This window comes from Drosophila ananassae, chromosome 3R (assembly GCF_017639315.1).
Source record: "Drosophila ananassae strain 14024-0371.13 chromosome 3R, ASM1763931v2, whole genome shotgun sequence".
In the NCBI taxonomy this organism is placed as follows: Eukaryota; Metazoa; Arthropoda; class Insecta; order Diptera; family Drosophilidae; genus Drosophila; species Drosophila ananassae.
The window spans coordinates 5,378,086-5,390,616 of record NC_057930.1 but is presented as its reverse complement, the minus strand read 5'-3'; the positions used below and the strand labels follow the sequence as shown (position 1 = coordinate 5,390,616).

The 12,531-nt window shown below is 38.5% G+C and overlaps 1 protein-coding gene across 4 annotated transcripts in view; it reads left to right on the top strand.

The window, feature by feature from the left end:
• LOC26515529 overlaps nucleotides 1-11,094 on the top strand; it is a 32,559-nt gene extending 21,465 nt beyond the window's left edge. The window contains exons 2-4 of one of the 4 annotated variants that reach the window (XM_044716114.1): nucleotides 8,762-8,963; nucleotides 9,019-10,857; nucleotides 10,918-11,094. In XM_044716114.1, the coding sequence (XP_044572049.1) occupies nucleotides 8,931-8,963; nucleotides 9,019-10,857; nucleotides 10,918-11,028 (1,983 nt within the window). In that variant the 5' untranslated portion in view covers nucleotides 8,762-8,930 and the 3' untranslated portion in view covers nucleotides 11,029-11,094. Of the gene's footprint in view, nucleotides 1-8,761; nucleotides 10,858-10,917 lie in introns of those variants that run through there. The other 3 variants (XM_044716115.1, XM_044716113.1, XM_014904065.3) reach the window with 3 other exon arrangements.
• Nucleotides 11,095-12,531: the final 1,437 nt, after the last annotated feature.

Here is a 12,531-nt window from a genome sequence, read left to right as displayed (position 1 = left end):
CAAAACAATTGCGTTTGTGCTCACTTCTTTTGAATATTTAGAATTATTCTTGATTGTCAATTTTAATTTGTGATTTGAAACACAGGCACCTGTTGCTGATATTCCACTTATTTCAGTGTGCGCTTTTATTTTTGGCAACTTAAGTTTTTGTGCCGCTTCTTCAGAAATTAGAGTGCTTTGTGACCCATTGTCAATCAATGCTCTAAATTTCCCGAATTTACCATCTTGACCTTTAATCTGAACATACGCCGTGGCCAACAACGCTGGTTCAGAGGTCATGCATGTATTTACATTCTCTTTTTTAAAATGTAACATGCTATGGTGTAGTTTTTGACAATACGAGTATACTAGCTCGCTTGGACATTTCGTGTTTGAATTGTGCCTTAAGCATCTATAACACACATTCAATCTTTTCACTATATTTGATTTTTCCTGTGGACTTAGTGCTTTAAATTTATAGCAATTAATTATTTGATGCCCGGGCATTTTGCACATCGGACAAGTTTGGCTATTTATGTTATTTTTTTGTACTATTTTTCTAGTTGGTAATTCATTTCCAACTGATGTCAACGAACTAAGCCGTTGATCTAAAAATTCTATGACATCTTTCAAATTTTGAATGTCATTTGACTTTTTTACTTGGCCCTCATATTGTTGCAGAGCCTCAATATTAAATTTCTTTATAATAATATGCGCAAAAATGCAATCTGATTCTTCAGTCAGATTTGCTTTAAGGCGCATCATATAAATTGATTCATTTATAGAATCAATTGTATTTTTTAAATGCCTATATGAGTCCAAATTTATTTTTGGAAGCTCAATCAGGCGATTTAATTGGTCTGAAAATATCTTTCTATTATTTTCATACCTTTTTATGAGCAACTCCCAGGCTGCATCATAATTATTGCCTGAGCCAAGCAATAAATGGGAGACCACATTTCGTGCTTCCCCTTTTAGAGCACTTTTAAGGTAGCTTAGCTTCAATGATGGACTTAAATCCATTCTTGAATGCACAAGTTCCTGAAATAACTCATAAAAATGGTCCCAATCTTTGGAGTTTCCAAAGAAACTGGGAACCTCAATTTTTGGTAGGGTAGGTAGTTCGTCCATTTTAGGATTACTACCTTCTACCTTTTCTAATCGACCCACTTCGATTTTATTGTTCATGAGCTCAATGTGTATTTCCACATCTTCTCTGAGCTCTATTATTTTGGGCATATATTTATTATTTAGCCCTTCAATATTTATAAGATCGGACACTGTTTCTACTCTGCTGAGAAACATTTTTAATTTTTTAATTCTTATTGGAAAGGTTTCAGCTTTCCTTTCCTGGATTTCGATATAAGTTTGCTCGAGGTAATCCTCGAGATTCTTTAAGGCACCCTCAAGCCTAGAAAATAGCTCATCCTGGCCAATAATATTTTTAATTTTTTCCTTAGCGGACTTGAATTTTGATAGCATGCTATCGAAATGTTTTTTAGTAAAATATTCGTGCTCTACAGCACCAAGTTGAACCAAATGATTATGGTTCGTGCAGGCTCTAAGCTCGATGTTCTTAAGTGATTCCCTATCTTCTTCTACATAAGAATTTTTTGCGAGAAGCGCATCTACTTGCCGGGTGAGACGCACCTGGTCTTCTATTATCGCGATTTTTTCTTTTGTCGACATATTGGATTTTTTTTTTTTAATTAATTAAAATAAAATAATTAAAATTATATTTAAGTTATAAACTAAAAGACCAAACTTGCCGATCAATATATTTTCTGCTGTTGTTTGTTGTCGCTGCGCTGTTGATGCTGCTTCTTCTTGGGGTGTTGTCACTGCTGCTGGCTGATGTTGCTGTTAACCTTGGTGTCGCTGCGGATGTTGCTTCTGCGTGGATGACTTGTTTCGCCCGATATTGCTCCTGATGTTGCTCGGATGTTGCTTCTGCGTGGATGACTTGCTTCGGCCGATATTGCTCCTGATGTTGCTCGGATGTTGCTTCTGCTTGGGGTGCTTATTTTCTGTTGATGTTGGTGTCGCCGTTTTTTTCTTTTAAACTTTTACACGTTTATTCTTCTTTTAAACTTTTCCGATGTCGGGCCTCGGATACGCCAACACAAAATTTTTATATTTTATATATTTTTATTATTCTGGTGTCGTTCCAGAAAACACACGATAGAAGGAAATATTTATTTATTTTTGTATTCCCTTTCTATTCGATTATGCTCATTGGCATTTATATTATTTTATTCTCTGTGTTCCTTACCTCTTGGGGGAAACAACAGAGGACTACGATTTTTAAACTGAGCTCTTTTTTACTCAGATCGCAGCCTTATTTTTTAGCTACCTTGGGCTGAGAATTTTTAATTTTTCTGCAGCCACTTCTAGGTGCCAGTTTTTTAAACCTGAGTCTCTTACCACAGGGGGAAAACGTCAGGGTGTCTCGAAGGACCAAATGTTAAGAGGAGCCCTTCAAATAAGTGTTACTCCAATGAGTTCTGTTTTAAAACTGTTTTTATTTCACACACTTCTCTTACAAGAAAGATACATGAAAATCTTAAATCTATTTAAAACTACTTATCAACGGACTGCTCGCTGACATGCTATGTGACCCTTTCTTAAGTGCCTCAAGTGCACCACATAAACATTTGGTTAGACTGCAGGAGATCGTCTTTCAAACCATGCTGTTAATCACTTATTCACATGGGTCCGATCTCCTACATTCTATGTTTGGAATTTTTATCGTGTTCAATGCTTGAACACTGGTCCAAGCAATCTGGTCCAAGCAATCTGGTCCAACTATCTGGAAGTTTGGTTTACATATCTTGAAAAACAAAAAAGTTTTTCATACTATATACTTATTTCTATTCTATCCTATCTATATTCTATCTATATTTACTATGCATTTCAAATATTTGTTTAGAATTTTGGAAAAAATTTCACATTGATATCTCAACGGAAAGTATTTATGGCCGCTGCTCCATACAAGCCCAACCAATGTGCACTGTGCAGTGGCCAAAGAGAGGAATTAATTAAAAATAAGTGTTATGTTATTAATAGTTTTTAATAGCAGGCGAATATATAGACGCGTTACAATTCAGATTTTCAATGTTTTGTTTCGGTTCAATTTAACCCTAATATATGCCGCTCCAATCAATGCCGAATCACAACAAATTCATAACTAAGAGCATGCGCAGAAGCTCTACCAAAGCTCCCCAAAGCGCATTCAATCCAAATAACAGCAAAACGCATGCGAAACTGTCAGACAAACAGACAACAATAACACAGCCACACAAAAAAAAATATTTTTTCGGGTCTGGAGGTCAGACCATGTTTACTATATGTTTTTAGGGTCGCTGAATCCGAATCCGAGGTCCAATAAACCCCAGCACGTCAGGGTTCTGACATAACCTCAAATTCGGATTCAGTGACTCCAAAAACATATGGTAAACATGATCTGAGCCCAGAACTCGGAAAATAAAAATTTTATCAATTTTTTTAGGTTATGTCGTAACCCTGACATTCTGGAGTTTTTTAGACCTCGGATTCAGCGACCCTGAAAACATATAATAAACATGGTCTGACCCACGGACTCGAATCAAATTTTATATGAGGTTTTTTGAGGTTATGTCTGTGATCGATCGGAATTGGCATAACTTTGATGTTTTTTATGTTAGAAAAATGGGACTTGGTACGGATTCTATTTTGGACAAAATAATTTGATTTGCCAAATTTCATAAGTATCGGCCGAATATATCATATAGCTGCCATATAACTGAATGATCGGAATTGGCATAACTTTGCTGTTTTTTAAGTTAAAAAGATGGGACTTGGTACAGATTCCATTTTGGGCCAAATAATCTTATTTGACAAATTTCATAGGGAACGGCCAACTATATCCTATAGCCGCCATATAACTCAGAAATCAGAATTGGCACAACTGCAAGGGTATATCAACTTCGGCTCCGCCCAAAGTTAGCTTTCCTTTCTTGTTATACATGATTTTGTTAGTGGCTGCTTGGCCCATTTATACACATAAATCTGATCAAAACATATAGACAACTTTTTATCATGGTACAGGGGTACAAAACAAAACAGTGATACCAAATGAAAAAAACTCTTGACGAGGTAAAAAAACCGAGACGAACGCTCATGCAAAAATCAAAATGGTAGGAAATTTTTTTTTATTTCTATTACTCCGCTTGGGAGCTTAGGGCATCCACAAGTGCATTCCATCGGACCCTATTCTGCGCTGTTCTCTTTGCCAAGTCCCAGGTGATGTTATTGTCAGCGAGTTCACGTACTGTTGATCGGCGCCAGGTTAGCTTGTGGCGTCCCAGGGCCATCCAAACTATGCTGTCTCGACCTTTTCTTAGTGCATGACCAATCCATTTCCATTTTTTCTTCTTTATCTGCTGCTGGATTGGAGCTTCGTTTGTGCAGCGCCACAGGTCATCATTGGTTATTCTATTTGGCCAGAATATACCTTATATGATCCTAAGGCACTTATTGACGAAGGCTTGCAGCTTTAGTACCATTCTTTGCGATGTCAGCCAGGTTTGAATAAATGCACGCATTGAAGATTCTTAGCTTTGTTTTTCTGCTGATCTGCTGGTTTCTCCATATGCGTTGCAATCTCCCGAAAGCAGATCTGGCTTTGCTCAGACGATTCTCCATGTCTTTTTCCACTCCCCCGTTTGCGGATATTACGGTGCCTAGGTATACGAAGCTGTCGACATATTCGACACTTTTCCCGCATATGGTGATCCTGCTTTGGTGGGAGTGGAGGATCCGCATCGCTTTGGTTTTTGCTGCATTAATGGAAAGTCCAACTGCTTTGGCCCGAGCTTCGAGGTCACTGCATTTAGCTTGGATGTCGGTGAATCTATGAGCTAGGAGGCAGATGTCGTGCGCGTAGTCCAGATCCTCTAGGTGTCTGGTGAGGCTCCATGTTATGCCGCGGTTCGAGCTGCACACTTCACTCATAATCTCATCGATCACCAAGTTGAACAACAGCGGTGACAAAGGGCATCCTTGCTTGACGCCAGTGTTCGTCTGGAAGGGTGCTCTGATTTTTCCATTGTGCAGTACCGCCAAATCCGCATCAACGTACATAGCTTTCACTATGTTTATGATATTGAGTGGTACTCCCTTCCTTGAAAGCGCCCGCCATATCGCTGCTCTATCTACTGAGTCGAACGCCTTCTGGAAATCGATGAATAGGAGGTACAGCGGCGCGCGCCATTCCACAGCTTGTTCGGTGATTGCACGTAATGTGTTCGCTTGGTCTACGCAGCTTCTGTGTGGCCTAAAGCCTCCTTGTTCATCGCGTATTGTTGGCTCGATTTTTTCCAGTAGACGTTCATTCAGTAAAGTGGCTAGCACTTTGTAGCTGGTGTTCAGCAGGGGATTCCTCGCCAATTATTGCAGCATTGAGGTCTCCTTTCTTCGGTAATTTTACGATGATGCCTTTCTTCTAGGATGGGGGGATTCGCTCGTTCTCCCATATGCTCTCGAAATGCGGGTGCAACGTTTCGGCCATTAGAAGCGTGTCAACTTGGAGCAGTTCTGCGGGTAGACCGTCCTCTCCGGCTGCTTTGTTGTTCTTCAATTTCCTGATTGCATCACGAATTTCTCTAACAGATGGTGTCGTGTGAGGAATTCTGGTGTTGGTGTTGGGTACAATACTTCTGAAGTCGTCATCTGCGCTGCTCGCATGCTCTGTGTGGCTGATTTCTAAGAAAAGTTGTCGCCATCTGCGGATCTGGGCATCATCATCGACAAGGAGCGTTCCGTTGACATATCGTACTGGATGGTTCTGTTTTTGGTAGCTTCCAGATAGCTTACCGATTGTCTGGTATAGTGAGCGCATGTTGTTGGCGTTGGCGGCGCTCTCTGCATTTTCTGCAAGCCTATCTATCAGTGCTCTCTTGTCATTTCTTGGCAGAGTTCCTTGTATTTATCCCGGGCTCTGCAGTCGTGATCCGCTTTCGACTTGAGGGAATTTCTTCTACTGATAAGCTCCCATATGCGTGTCGAGATCCAGTCTGTGCTCCTGCGTTGTCGGGTGCCAAGCAAACCCTCCGCGGTGCTCCTCAGTGTGCTGCATGTGTGTTCCCAGGTGTGGTTCTGCTGCGGTGTTAGTTGTTCACGTAGCATTGTTGCCAATCTGGTGGATATGACAGGGTCTCCAAGTCGGTGTAAGTTCAGGGGGGGTGGTCTTCTTGTGCTTCTTCTGGTGGCAGTGTGACTTCGTCTGAGCTTGATTAGAAGTTCTCCGACTAATAGCATGGTCACTGTCTCCATTTCCTACTTATGCACAGATGGTCAATTTGGTTGCGTGTATGCCCACTCGGTGATGTCCACGTGAACTTGTGCACTTCCTTGTGGGGGAATACAGTGCCACCGACAACTAGTTGGAATGTCTCCCACTGTGCACTACTAGATTGCCGTGTGTTGTTGTTGTCGTCCCACTGCCTTTCCACCTCATCTCGCTTATGCCAGCAATTACGATCTGCATTTTTTCCATCTCCTTTTCAAACTGCGCAAGCCTGGAAGGCTCCATTAGGGTCTGTTGGCACCTAGTGCCAAGACCTACTACCCAATCAAGATGCATCAGCAGGTCACGATATACAAGCATCAGACCTACTAGCCTATTAATAATGTAACTCTAAGCATAAGCCAATACCCAACCTACTTACTCGGCATTAGTCGATGGCTCCGGAAGCAGAATCAGCGTGATCAGCGGGAAGAATGACCGAGGCAAGCCGAAACCAGCCAGCGAAGCCGAAATGCGTGTGGAAAGCAGTACGTGAACAAACAACCCTTGAGTCAGCAGACTCAAGGGTGGGTGACCCTGGCATTAACCTTAGTTTAGCACGTCCAGAACTTTGACCTTTCTTAGATTTAATGATGTATAATTTAGCATCTTATATAAGAGTTATTCTTCTGAAATAAAGACAGTTCCGAAATCAGAGTCAATCGTCTCGTTACTCAGTGTCTGAACCACGGCACTTAAAATCAACCTACTTCGAGTGATCCTGTGTAAAACGGTTCACAAGTAGGACTCTCTGAAGGCTATCTACTTCGCGTGGCTCCAGTGTAAACGGACCACCAGTAGAACTTTCATCATCGAATCTACTTCAAGTGGCTCCTGTGTAAACGGACCACAAGTAGAATCCGCGGCATACCAGTCTACTTCAAGTGTTGCTCCCGTGAAACGGACCACAAGTAGACCCCGCATTACCTAACCACTTCGAGTGTTGCTCCCGTGAAACGGACCACGAGGAGATCCCGCGGCAGACCAGTCTATTTTGAGTGTTGCTCCCGTGAAACGGACCGCCAGTAGGACCGGCCGATAAGGAATCAGCCGAACCACCATACCACCGGTACTTGAGGAAAACCACCCCAGGACTTCAAGCACATCAACTCATGCCTGATCACAGCAAGCGTCTGGCCAACCCGAGCAGTCCCTTGCAGAATCCAGGTAAATTTAGTCAGTTTTGACTACGACTCCGGGACCTACCGTTACTCCCGTGAGTTCAAGTTCAAGTAACGCTCTACGGACGAACAGGGTCCTCACATTCCATTGTCCAATCCGTGTCCGTTGCGAAAAGCGCAGGGTCGTCATGGGGTTGGGGGTGTGAGTGTTTTCTGATCTTGTGTTTGTTTCTGTAAGCGTTATTGTTCAGTCGATCCGGTGATTAGCCGAGTGCAACCAATCTCAGAAGTGGGTCTTTCGGGTTTTCGGTTTTTCGGGTCTCATGCACATAATTATAAATAGTGAAAAATCCAACGAGAGTTTTTTTCGCTATTTACATCATATGCGCGAGCGCCGAAAAACTTGCAGGGCCATGCACTTGACACGAGTGGGGCTCGAACCCACGACCTCACGCTTAGCGAGCTAGTACACTAACCACTAGGCTATGGAAATTATACATTAATAAATTAGGAAATTATACATTAATAAAATTTTTATACGGCACGTGCATAAAAGTGTTTTAAAATTTAAAACAGACACGTAGTTGTAGGCTCTACTCATGCAGCCAGGCAAGCTCTCTTTGAAATTTAGGAAAAACTGCAAGGATATAGATATATAGCTATTATATATTATATATATATATATATTATATATATATACATATTATATATTAGTTTTGTGTAAGTTACGCGTATTTTGAATTTAAAAGTATTTTTAATTTTTAAATGTGTCCTTAAGTAAAAAAAAAAAATCGTACACAAATATGGCGCAAATTTTTGGCAATAAACCAAATAAACAAAATTTTTTCAAAATGTTCAAATAAGAAAAAATAAAAAAAGAAAAAATAAGGCAAACGTGGACGGGGATTTTTCAGTGAGTTTTTTTTAATAACTTTGAACTTTAAAAGAAATAAAGGATCGGGATGGTGGATATGCCAATCGACGCGTATTTGGGAGCAGAATGTGTATAAAGAACAATATTTTTATTTTTTGCTTAACAATGTCCCCCCTATCTCCAATTTAGTGAACCAAAATTGTTTTTTATTTGAAAAAAATTTCTTCCAAGCTGTTAGGCGTTTGGCAAATATTTGGATAAAATTAATCTAATGAAAACAAAACCTTTCATTTGGTATATCGATCATTCAGATTAAACGCACACAGAAACTTTTTAATTATAATGATAATTATTCGGCTATATATAGTGTATTACGCGCTAGCTAAAAGCTAGGGCATGCGTGTCGAGACCTAGCAGTATATATTAAAACAGTTATTATAGTATTCGTTCTTTTTGTTACAGCTTAAGACCATCAACAATTAAGTCGTGAAATTTGTTTGAAAAGTGCCACAAATAAACTTTACGAGAAACTTTTCACAAATTTACAAAATCCAAGTGTCATGGAAAGTGACGTGAGCCAGATGGTTTCAAACACTCAATGGTCAATAGAGGATGATTCTCTGTTTCAGCCATGTGGACTGGTCGGGGCACAGGGTGCAGGCAGGTCTGTATTTATTACATGGAACTATGGTTATCTACTCAACTTTTGTTTTAAAAAGCCCAAAGGTAACGAAAAAGTTAAAATGTCTAGAGTTCGGATTCCACTGCCATTGTCAGAAGGGTGCTTTCTTCGCAACGTGCACACCTTAAAGTTTAATACGATGCTTGTTATGTCTAATGGAGACATTTACTGCTATGGTGCTTTTCAGACTTTGCATGCAGTAAGATGGCTATATGGAGTTCGTTGTCTCGCGTTAACGGACTTGGGGTTTAGTGTAATACGAGAAAAAGATCACCAATTGTTTCTGCAGACATACCTGGATTTACCTGGGCTTGAAAAGCTTGAGAGCACACTACAAAACTCATTTGATATAACATACGACAAGAAGAATATGTTCGAGAGTGGCTTGAGGTACGAGGAGTACAGTTTGACCTCGGTGCAAATTTCGGAAAATGAAAAAAGATTCATGAATAGCCTATTTGGCATAAAATCCGCAACACAATGCCACATTTTTAGTATAGCTGGGCATGTATTTTCCTTGTTTTTTAATTCTGATGAAGCTCCGAGTAATGAAGTATCATACCATGTTGAGCTGTTTTGTGTGTACTCCGTTTCAGTAAGGTTTATTCGCATCTTACCTCATCGAAATCTATGCTTGATTTTTCTTATAAACGGCACCGTGGATATGTGGTACATATCTACTCTTCTTGATGTAAAACAGCGACAAATGTATCATACTGGTTCGAAATGGTTGGACTATGATGGTACAAGCAAAAACGGATCCTTCTATTACACTAACGGTGAGAAGGTTGTTCGACTGAAATTTGAGTTCAACAGTCAGCTTGATAAGTGCACAATAAAAACCTCATCCAAAATAGCGCCAGGAATTCAAGTTTGCACTTGGTTAGACCACAGTAAACAGTTGGTTTCCTTAAGTCACAACAATATTTTCTATCATATTGATTTTTCATCTGAAGCTGAGTGTGAAACAGTTAAACTTTCACATATTAATGACTTTACGCTTGACTCTATTCAATACGTCCGTCGAAATATCTGGACTTTTGATAGATTAAATCGACAGTTAGAGTTTATTCAGGAAAACATAAATACAGAGTACGAAAAACAACACATAATATCAGTTTGCAAATATAGTGAAAGATTACAAAAAATGTATAATATATCAGTAGAGTTTAAATTCCAAAAACCAATCTGGGATGAGAAATTATGGATGAATCCAGTTCCGGATAAAGATTTGCACAACAACTATGTGTATGCCGTTATCCACGTGTTAGTGAATAAAAGTCAGTCACGTCTGCAATACAAGTATTGGCAGTTATGGACTTTTTATGAAAATGAAGCTCTTATAAATATTTTGCCTTCAAAAGTACTTTTAGACAATAGATATAAAATAGTCATTCCTATAAGAAAATCAAAAAATGAACCCACGCCTTCATTTCATATACAGGTACTGACTTTTATAGACATAAAAAACGAAACAGCTGCTTTGGCAGTTCCCATTTTAATGAAAATCGGTCAGATCATGGATAAGTCTCTCATTAATGAGAACGGAACTAATAGTATCTACACACCGGAACATTATCCACAAAACAAACAAAAAGGTGTGTCTATGATTCATCACAAAATCCGATTACCTTTTAAATTGACACTTTCTTCATTATTTAATGTTAATACAAAAAGAAACGGTAACCCTTTTGACTTGATATTTATGGACAGCTCTTTGCGATTCAAAATATTTCAAAGTGAAAATATGCATGGTACATTAGAAAGCATAGACGCTTCGTCCATTTACTATTTTAAACAATATTTACTTCAAAATACATCGAATCTAGACCACAAAGCATTATTAAAAGATCGTTTAGCTAATCTGCAAATAAAGGTAAAATTTAAAAATATGTTTTCTTAAGTATTTAATTTTCATCATGCAAATTTTCAACAGAAATTCCTGTGTGAATCTAAGCTTTTTGACATTTATAGTCTGGAAGGCGAATCTACCCTAAAAATGGCTTTGGAGGACAAGTACAATGCAGTTAGAAATAGTATCTTTTAAGATGTCCAATCTTTTAAAAATATATAATATATTACAGCAAACCGGTCGATACTGGAACAACATTAAGTTTTTTGTGTAAGGAAATATGTCTATTTACGTTAAATTTATAAATATTAAATATTTTTTTATGGTGACTTTTTCAGAATATTTCTATTGTCTTAGGTTTCCTTCCGGTGATTTTCTTAATTAGCTAAAATTGGTTGTTTTTTATGTTATTGCGCCGTCATTGATAAATGCTTTTAAAAATACGTTTGTAAATTTTGAACTAAAAAATAACAAAAATCAACAATAGCTGACCAACCCAATTGCAATATCACCTTGTGCCTTTTCTCATTTTACATTACAAAAATAACAACTTTTGACGCAAATAAGAAATTCAAATAATTTATACGGCATTTGACGGGTAATTTGAATTATGACATATGTTAAAAGGGTCGCGAAATTCTACGAATGTTGCAAAAATTAAGCGTGTTACATTTTTGAAAACATACGCGTCATACTTGTATGCATTTTTTATTATTTTGTACCATGAATTGTTTCAGTTTTTTGTAATACATATCCGAGGACGCAGTTCGATCTATTAGCCCTATAGAAGAATCTTCAGGAAAGACACAGGAAATTTCCCAAATTTTATTATGGTGCAAAAGAGGAACAAAGTAATTTCTAAAATGATTTAGAAGGCAGATTCGGAATCCTTCCCCAAATTTTGTTTATGGTGCACAAGAGGAACAAAGTAATTTCTAAAATTATTTATATGGCAGATTCGGAACCCTTGAGAAATTTCCTGTTCTTGGAGGGTACGTCTTAAATAATGTTAAATTTAAGATATTCTTTTAAATAGTCGAATATATATTGTAAATTTGAGATATACTTAGCCGATCCTTATAAGAATTTAAATGTAAAACCAATTTCTTATAATGGAAACTCTGAAATAGAATCAATAGAAAGTCCTATCCGTCTTACCTAAAAAACACAAAAGTTGTGCTATTGCTTGTCAATTAGTTATATTGCAGGTATAGGATTAAATCGACCCGATCGTTCCGACTTATGTGGCTATGATGGTTCCGTCTTTCATTTCCGTCTGCGTGCAAAGTTTGAAATCAGATTAAAAACTCAGATACAAGTTTGCATAGACATATACGACAAGGCAGTCAGACGGACATGCTTATAAAGACTCGAGATGTGATCCTTATTCTTTATATGGTTGGTGTTGTCACTGCTTTGCACACTTTCCACAAATTGAATATCCTTTGCTAGGGTATAACAATTAAGAAGGGCTCTAGTCAAGTCTCTTCTATATGATACCCGGTATTATTCTACTCTATTCCGCGCTTTTTTTCTTAAAAGTTTTATTAAATTTAAAGAATCATTGGAAGAGTAGCAACAAAATTTTGATGCTCTCTTTTAAGAGCTTTGGAATGAGCATGTTGGCACATAATTCTAAGACGGTAACGTCGATGATGGATCGGCATATGTGGCAATCCGGAAGCGGGAGTGAGGCAG